The 9,406-nt window shown below is 48.0% G+C and overlaps 1 protein-coding gene across 1 annotated transcript in view; it reads right to left on the reverse strand.

Moving 5' to 3' along the window:
- The window catches only part of LOC140116890 (uncharacterized), a 31,155-nt gene extending 30,799 nt beyond the window's left edge, over nucleotides 1-356 (reverse strand). The window contains exon 1 of the mRNA XM_072133323.1: nucleotides 335-356. Within this exon, the coding sequence (XP_071989424.1) occupies nucleotides 335-356 (22 nt within the window). The remainder of the gene's footprint in view (nucleotides 1-334) is intronic.
- Between the last annotated feature and the right edge of the window lie 9,050 nt (nucleotides 357-9,406).

A 9,406-nucleotide genomic window follows, 5' to 3' on the forward strand; every position in this document is an offset into this window, starting at 1 on the left:
AGCTGTACAGGAGCACAAAGGTGGGGGGTGAGAGCTCAGGAGTCTGCAGCAAAGACAAGTCACATGTTTTTTTTCCCAACCCCAAGGACTACACAGAGGATTCTGTCAGGGTGCAAGGTAAGTTATAACACTTAGTTATATTGTAATGCAAATGCTCTGAGAAAGCAGAAAGTCAGATGTGCAGTGCAGGTGTGATGGGCTTCTGTCACCCGTCTTTGGTGAAAATGAGGGCTCTGCTGACAGGTTCCCTTAGGTTTTTTCTAAATGTACAAAAACATTAAAAAACCTAAATAAATATGGGGCGTGGCTTGACCATGGCGGAGACTGGTCGCACATCTGAGTAGCTCCTGCATCATACCCCCGTAAGAAGCTGTACTAACTGCTATCCAGCACATCATTGCCCTACAGATGGATCCCAAAAAGCGGGGAGACCCCAAAACATCTTCTACCCCCCTCCCTAGAATGGGATCCTGTGGAATTGGGAGATACCTGACTCCCGGCGCGACCTCCTCCTCTTCACCGCATGGCTCCAGCATGGCGACCGGCCCGGATATGCCGTCCACCTCCAACCCGAAGCAGCGCCGCTCGCCTCCCCAGAGACGCACAGCCGTGGCGGAGGCCTCGCGGGGGTACCCAGCGGCAGGACTGCCCCGGGCCAAACCACGTGGCATGGCCGAGTCCAAGGTGGCGGCCCCCGTCAAAGTCGCAGGGACGGTGCGACGGAGCGGAGCGCCCGTGCACCCGGGGTGCGCAGCTGGAGAAGAAGCCTCCGGGAGTTGCGGGGACCCCCGACCCGGCGCTCAGCCGACAGCCGCACGGTCCGTGGCAAGATCAAAGATGGCGGCGCCTCCTACATCACCGGACGCTGCAACACAGCAGAGCCTGTCTCTGCAGGCCTGGGGGGCAATGGGGAAACTGGGGTCACCCAGAGTATAGGACATGCTGGCTGGTTGCTTCCTCATGCCAGTCCTGGGGGAGCTTCCACTTCGGCGGTGCCCAATTGTATGCCAGACGGCCCCTGCTCTCCTGTCCTCTGGCCCTCCCAGGGAGAGGAATGGCCGGACACTCCAGTGAATGTCTCACCGGCCGCCTGCGCACCATCCCTCTCGCTCCCGCCATCTGCACCTCAACACTTACATGGGGTAGACTCTGTGATGTCACCTCAATCCATACACTCCTCTCCCTCGACCCAGCATGCACATCTGTGCTTCTATCACAAGAATTTGGAGCGCTGGTGGAGTTGCGAGCCCTCCGTGCCCATCTTCGCTCTATCCCTACTAGGGAGGACATGGAAAGTTACATGGCGCGTCTGGAACAGGCCTATGGAGCAGAGTTGGGAGTGGTGAGAGAAGATGTTCAAAATTTGCAAGCTAGAGTTTCCGCTACAGAAGACAGTCAAACAACCCTCACAGCTAGAATGGACACCCATGACGCCATTTTATCTGCACATGCATTTCAATTACAATTCCTGGCGGACCAGTTGGATGACACTGAAAATAGAGGTCGGCGTAATAATATAAGGGTCAGAGGTCTTCCGGAAACAATGGAATCTTCTCGTCTTCATGATACTCTCCGGCAGATTTTTAACTCCCTGTTGGAAGTCCCGGCTGACACGCCCTTGGAGCTAGACAGGGCCCATCGATCATTACAAGCTAGACCAAATGACCAAGATCCACCTAGAGATGTCATATGTAGAGTTCACAAGTTCCAAATTAAAAATGCCATCATGCGTAAAGCCAGAGAAACGGAGAATATCATCTTCCAAGGGACACGTCTTCAGCTGCTCCCAGATCTATCTCGTCTCACGTTGCTCAAGCGCAAAGCATTAAAGCCTTTCTTAGAGGAACTCAGACAACGGGACATTCCATACTCATGGGGATATACCTTGCGACATCCTTCTGATATACAAGATTTGGCAGCTGCACTTGGCTTTCCAGCCCCTGTCATTGCAGAATGGCCGAGGCTTCCCAATCCGGGGGGCCCTGGAGGGGTTCCCCATCTGCCGGCTAGACCACCAAGACGTCGGGCCCGCAGAGGCCAGGGAAGACGGATTACCGGACATTCAGTAATGCTCCTGTTGTCTAAATTAGGCTTGGTTACCAATAGGGACTCATTCCACAAACACCATCTAAATGTTGGATAGTTAGCGTTTATATTTTTCTTGTTACCTCAATTACAGCAAACGGGGGTTGCATATGCCTTGTGTACCTCTCTCCTAGTTTACCCGTTCCCCTCTGGGGTCTACACGTACGGCGAGCCCGTTCGTGTATTTGTAGACGATACCCCAAATTTAAGGTATTTCTGGCAACCTAGTGTTGTCTAATTGGTTGACCGCAAGTCTGTTTAATTGTAATTTACCCTTGTCTCAACTTTTCTTGCAGCTTCTCCCTCCTTTTCCTCCCTCCCTCTTCTCTCTCTCTCTTTCTTTCCCTAATTTCTCTCTGTCTCTTCTTCTCGGACAACATCATGAATAATCAGACTCTATCTTTCTGTTAATTTAATGTCAAGGGACTCAATGCCCCCGCAAAAAGAGGACAAATCCTATACAGACTCAACAAACAAAAGATTCTCATAGCCCTCTTTCAAGAAACCCATTTTGTAGCCAACGCTGTAGCAGCCTGCCAGACGAATCTATACTCCAAGTGGTTCCACTCTCCACATCCTGACCGAAAGGCAGGCGGGGTCTCGATAGCGTTCCATAAGTCCCTTCACTATGCTCTACTAGACTCAAAATACGACCCGGGTGGTAGATTCTTGTTTCTGAAAATCAGTATTGGAGGTGCTGTCTTTACCATTGCTAATGTATATTTTCCCAACTCCAACCAGGTCTCCTTTGGTGTCTCGACCCTCCAGATTCTGGCAGAATTTGCTAATGGCTCCAACATCATCATGGGGGAGACTTCAATATGGTAATGGACGTGGACACATCCACAGGTAGGTCCGCTGTCTCCTTTGCCAAACGTCGAAGACTGAAAACTGAGCTGCGTGCCCTTCATCTTGTTGACATGTGGCGCACATTGCATCCTTCCACGAAGGAATATAGCTACAATTCTTTAACGCACAATTCCTACCACAGATTAGACTATTTATTCCTCTCACATAGATTGCTGGACATGTTGCCTAGATGCTCCATTGACACATTTTTATGGTCTGATCATGCCCCGGTCTTTGGTTCACTAGCGGGGTCCCCTTTTACAAGAAGAAAGGGCACATGGAGGCTAAACGATCATCTTCTTGATGATCAACTGTGTATAGAGGAGGTGAAGGCCGCAATTCGAAACGCGCCAGAAAGCTTATCCGCAGATAGCTCCACCCCTGTTTCCAGTTGGGATGCTCTTAAAAACGAACTGCAAATCATTCTCACATCACATGGGTCCAGACTGAAACGGGAGAGGGTCTACAAACTTAAAAGCTTACTGCTTTCCCTAGCTGATAAAGAATGTGCTAACAAATCCACTCCCTCTGAGCTTCTGAAGGCTGAAATTACCAATATAAGGCAAGAAGTTCTGTCCATTCTGGACCAAAAGTATCGCTGTGCTAGGGAGCGTATGCAAAAATGTTTTTTTGAATATGGGGATAAGTGTGGAGCTTGGCTGGCCAAAGCAATTCACCCACGTACTCCAACTACTCATATATTTTCCATAAACTCCCCGGAAAAGGGTTTAGTATATAAAGAATACCAGATATTAGACAAATTCTCTAAACTTTACTCAGAGCTATATAACATCGGAAACACCCAACAGGGGCCCCCTAACTCTCCCACTCCTGCGGTAAATAGTTACCTGGAGACAAATGCACTTCCCACTATTCTATGCCTCTTCCTTGGAGGATGACTTTTCCGAGGAGGAGGTGGCGCATGTGATTAAAAACCTTAAAAACGGGAAGAGCCCGGGCCCAGATGGGTTTACTTCTAGACTTTATAAAATGTGTAAACTGGAACTGATACCTTTATTGACCAAGGTATTCAATGCCATCTCTGAGAACTGCCCCTTCTCAAATCAAGCTTTGCAAGCTTACATTACTGTGATACCCAAGGCGGGGAGGGACCAGACACACTGTGGCAACTTCCGCCCGATATCCCTCTTGAATGTGGACACCAAAATATACTTGATCCATCAGGAACAAGTGGGATTTGTCCCGGGCAGGGAGGCCAGGGACAACATGATTAAAACTATCTCCTTGATAGCAGGGACACAGGCCTCCGGGACCCCCATGTGCTTGTTATCCATTGACGCTGAAAAGGCCTTCGATCGAGTGCACTGGGGGTTTCTGGAGGCGACCTTGTGTTCCGTCGGCTTGGGCCCTCATATGCGGGAGAGAATCTTGGCTCTTTACCGAGGTCCTTCTGCCAGGGTCAAGGTCAACGGGTCACTCTCATTGCCATTCACTACCTCCAACGGAACCAGGCAGGGGTGCCCGTTGTCACCTTTCTTATATCTGCTCGTGATGGAGTCCCTGGCCATCGCTCTCCGGAACAACCCTGACATACAGGGCATCAGAGTCGGACATGTACACCATAAGATGTCTTTGTTTGCAGATGACCTGCTCCTTTATGTATCCAATCCCCAGATCTCCCTCCCGGCAATTCTGAAGGAGTTTGAAACTTATGGGAAACTCAGCAACTTTAAAGTAAACCTACAGAAGTCAGAGATGCTGAATGTGTCACTCTCATCCAATGAGGTGTCTCATCTAGCATCCGTCTTCCCCTTTCGCTGGTCGGACACATCCATTAAATATTTGAGTGTCCACATTCCCTCGGACCTTTCGCATCTTTACTCCCTCAACCACGAACCATTATTGACAAACATAGCAGCGGATTTAACTAAGTGGGAATCGTTAGCCTTGTCCTGGTTCGGGAGAGTTAACGTACTAAAAATGGACATCTTGCCTCGCCTCTTATATTTGTTTCAGACTGTACCCATGGACATACCTCGAAGCTTCTTTATGTCGCTTCATAAATTGGCTCGCCACTTCGTTTGGCGCGGCGCCCTTCCTCGTATACGGAGGAGCCTCCTTACGCGTCCCAAAATAGCTGGAGGGGTGGGAATGCCGGACTTTATATCCTACTTTAGAGCAGCCATAGGCAACTGTGTGCTGGACTTCTTCCACCACCAATCAAGAAAACTCTGGGTCAGAGTAGAGTTGGAGCTTTCCTCCCCACACGCACTAGGTTTTTTCTGGTTGCCGCAGCCTATCACACTACAGTCTCTACAGATATCCTCAGCCCTGAGAGGTATCCTACAGGCCTGGAGGAAGTTTGCATTCAAACTTAAAATAGTTTCTGTCCCGGGCCCCTTGACCCCACTGTTGGGTAACCCACAGTTTACTCCAGGAGTCCAGGCTCACTCTCTCTTGGGGATTTATTCTGCGCTCCCTAGAATTAGGGATGTGGTGGGTGAGGGGGGATTGCGGCCTTTGGTGGAACTAGGTGCTGGACACATGCCTGGTTCCTGGCTCAAATACCTCCAATTGCGGCATTTCATCTCCTCTCTGGCACCTGTTCCAACTCTCACATCTACCCTCACTACATTTGAGGAACTATGCCTTACTGACACGCATCTCACCCATATGGTCTCATTACTGTATGGAGTGTTCTTGGCAAGGGAGAAAGGGGATTCGACACCATACTATGCTAGGGCCTGGGAGACGGCTCTGGGTAAAGAACTTACCACAGAGAATGGACTACTGTCTTCACTCTAACCCATGTTTTCTCATCGTCTTGCAGATTACAGGAACTCATCTTTAAGATTCTTTCACATTGGTACCGCACCCCGGTTAAGCTGAGGCAAATTGATCCTCAGACCTCGGACCAGTGCTGGCGATGTGGAAATGACACGGGCACGATGCTCCATATTTGGTGGAGCTGTCCGCTCATCGCCCCCTTGTGGCAGAATATTAACCAGCTATACAATACTCTGACCAAATCACTGGTCACCCTGACAGCAGAGCAGGCTCTGCTCTCGGCTCTCCCGGGACCAATCTCAAGAATAAAGAAAGATCTCCTGAGACATTTTCTGGTAGCTACTCGCCAGATTATTCCTCGCTGCTGGAGATCTCCTATTCCCCCCTCCATAGCGGACTGGGTTGCCGCCCTCAATCATATCTTCAGAATGGAAGAGTTGAAGGCTATTGATAACGGCAAAGTCACGCAATTCTACGCTACATGGTCCAGTTGGATAACTTTCAGGAATTCACCCTCTTTTGCGGCCTGGGTTACATCTGGGTCAATACCATAAGACAGCTTCACATGCTATTTTATTTTCCGATCTTCTTTATCCACTCATTCTCTTTAGCTCTACTCTTTCTTACCTACTCCCCCCCCCCCTCAGTGTCCAACCCCTGTCTTCCTCGTTTGTACCATTATTGTCGTGTTCTGTTTATATTTTTGAACTGTTGTTCCCCGAATAGTGGCGTCAGATCTTCATCTAAAACCCAATCACTTCATCTGCGTTGCTCTATGCAACGACTCTTATCTCTTGATTATCAACCTTGGAAGTGTATCATTTTCTATGACTTCTTATTCCCAAAACACAGGTTGATGATACTGAGCATTGTTCAAACGCCTTCTGTTCCGTAATGGATATTTCTGCCATTTATTGTATTTTGTTCTGTTTCAATAAATGTTTATTGACTCTAAAAAACCTATATAAATATGGTATCCCTGTGATCGCACCGACCCAAAGAATAAAGTAGACCTGTCATTTGGGGTGCACATTTTTTTTACCATTTTCACTGCATTTGGATTTCTTTTTCCCGCTCCCCAGTACACTGCATGGAATATTAAATACCATCACTATAAAGCGCAATTTGTTTTGCAGAAAACAAGCCCTCACAGATTTTTGAAGGCGGGGAGTGAAAAATGTAAACGCAAAAACGAAAAAGGGTCTCGGCGTTAAAGGGGTTAAAGTGTACCAAATAATAATAATAAATAATAATATTATTACTAAATAATCAGATATTTGTGCTGTCAGATTAGACCCATTTTATCTCAACTCTGAGGTTTGTATCACATTTTGGTCAAAGTACTAATTTAAATAACTATTTCTGAAAAAATTTGGGAGGTCTTCACTGTATCCCATAACATTCCTCCGAGCCGTATAGTAGCACAACATGTGGATATAGACTGATCCGACCGACTGGAGGAGGAAACCAGAGACAGATGAGCCGGTGTCTATGTCATCTCCATCTCCTCCCCTGGATGTGACCTCTCCCTGCAATGTATAAGGGAAGAATAACCCACAAGATACATGAAAGGCTCTTACCCTCCTCTGTCACTGATGAGGGGATTTCCTCTCCGCTCCTCCTTCCACCACAACTTTCCTGGAAAGATCCAACATGAAGGACATGAGAAAAGAAGGAGATGTCTCCAGAGATTCTCTTATATCCAAGTGATGGACAGAAACCTCTAGAACCAGGAACTAAGGGGAATAATCTCCTGCAGGAGGAGACGGGATGAAGAATAACAAAACTACCACAGCAAGTAATAATGCGACCTCTGATCTAAGGGATGACATTAACGCTTGTACAAGGCTCATGTGTATTAAAACGCATAGACTTCTCCCTGTACTTGTGGGGCAATGACCACATCACATAAGTGAGAGATGTGTAGGAGGCTGCTGGTCAGGCTGGGGCTATGTATATACACACCCGCAAATCCAGTTACGAGAAAACTGACCACTAAGATGTTTGTGTGATTCTAGGTGTCATCCATCCAAAGTTATAGCCCCTGAAGTGTGAGGGGGGCCACAGAGAGGGAGGAGCTCACAGATAATATAAATACTTTGTGTATCTGTAGCTAAACCTCGGAGAGGGGGAACATGAACTTATATTCATATTATTAACCCTGAGTCCCAGAGTTACGTACAAGATAGGGTCCGGAGGTATGTTCTTAAGTTGAATTTGTATGTAAGTCGAAACTGTATATTTTATAATTGTAGATCCAGACAAATAAAAATTTTGGCCCCTGTGACAAGAATTATCAATAAAGCTTCAGTACAGACACCTTACAGCTGATCACTGCAGCCGGGGACTATAGTAACATCCAGAGAGGTCACCAGAGGTCACAGGGGTCTGTCTGTAACTATGGGTGGTCTGTAAGTCGGGTGTCCTTAAGTAGGGGACTGCCTGTATATAGGTTTTTATTTGGTTTACAGTTGTGTAAGAGAATAAAAAAATTATGTGATCCTCCGTAGAATAATTATTTCACTGAGTTTCACGTTCCTTTTGCTGCATATTTTGGTGAATATAAACATGGGGGGGTCTGTATTGTAACGTAGTACTACATCCAGCTTCTGGTACCGGCTGGCAAATGGTGCCGGTGCGGGTGTCGGCCGTATATTATAGCGGACACCTGCCGCTAACACCGGCTGTGGTCATGCTGGCCGCAACATACAAGGGTCTTCTGAGAACAGCCCCCCCTGCGATCAGAGCATCGCTTGTTCAAGCCAATCTCCGGATGGGTAAGTAAATGAGCCCCGCTGTCTGATATAACAGCGGCCATGGACCCGATCCATTACAAATAATTGTATTCAATTCCCCGAATGTCTACACTACAAATATCCAGACGCCGTGTCATGTGACAGAGACTGCAGGTCATATACTGATCCGTCATATTACTCCAACTTCATCCTCTTCCTCCACTAATAATACTCCTCAGAGATACTAAGAGGAGGATTTATACTCTGCCCGACCCTCCACCCACTGCTGCTGGGGAAGGTAAGTAGCTTCATCACATCCACAGGAACCTCAGCTCCACCTACCTGATGATCCAGTGGGACGTTCTCCTCCGGCTCCTCTTTAATATCTCGAGAATCTCCAGGACTGGGACATCTCTCTGGTTCCTGTGTAATATCCCGGGAATCTCCAGGACGGGGACATCTCTCTGGTTCCTGTGTAATATCTCGGGAATCTCCAGGACTGGGACATCTCTCTGGTTCCTGTGTAATATCTCGGGAATCTCCAGGACTGGGACATCTCTCTGGTTCTTCTTTGATATCTCGGGAATCTTCAGGACTGGGACATCTCTCTGGTTCCTGTGTAATATCCCGGGAATCTCCAGGACGGGGACATCTCTCTGGTTCCTGTGTAATATCTCGGGAATCTCCAGGATTGGGACATCTCTCTGGTTCCTGTGTAATATCTCGGGAATCTCCAGGACGGGGACATCTCTCTGGTTCCTGTGTAATATCTGGGGAATCTCCAGGACTGGGACATCTCTCTGGTACCTGTGTAATATCCCGGGAATCTCCAGGACGGGGACATCTCTCTGGTTCCTCTTTAATATCCCGGGAATCTCCAGGACGGGGACATCTCTCTGGTTCCTGTGTAATATCTCGGGAATCTCCAGGACTGGGACATCTCTCTGGTTCCTGTGTAATATCTCGGGAATCTCCAGGACTGGGACATC

Source organism: Engystomops pustulosus, chromosome 2, assembly GCF_040894005.1.
Source record: "Engystomops pustulosus chromosome 2, aEngPut4.maternal, whole genome shotgun sequence".
NCBI classification, from domain to species: domain Eukaryota; kingdom Metazoa; phylum Chordata; class Amphibia; order Anura; family Leptodactylidae; genus Engystomops; species Engystomops pustulosus.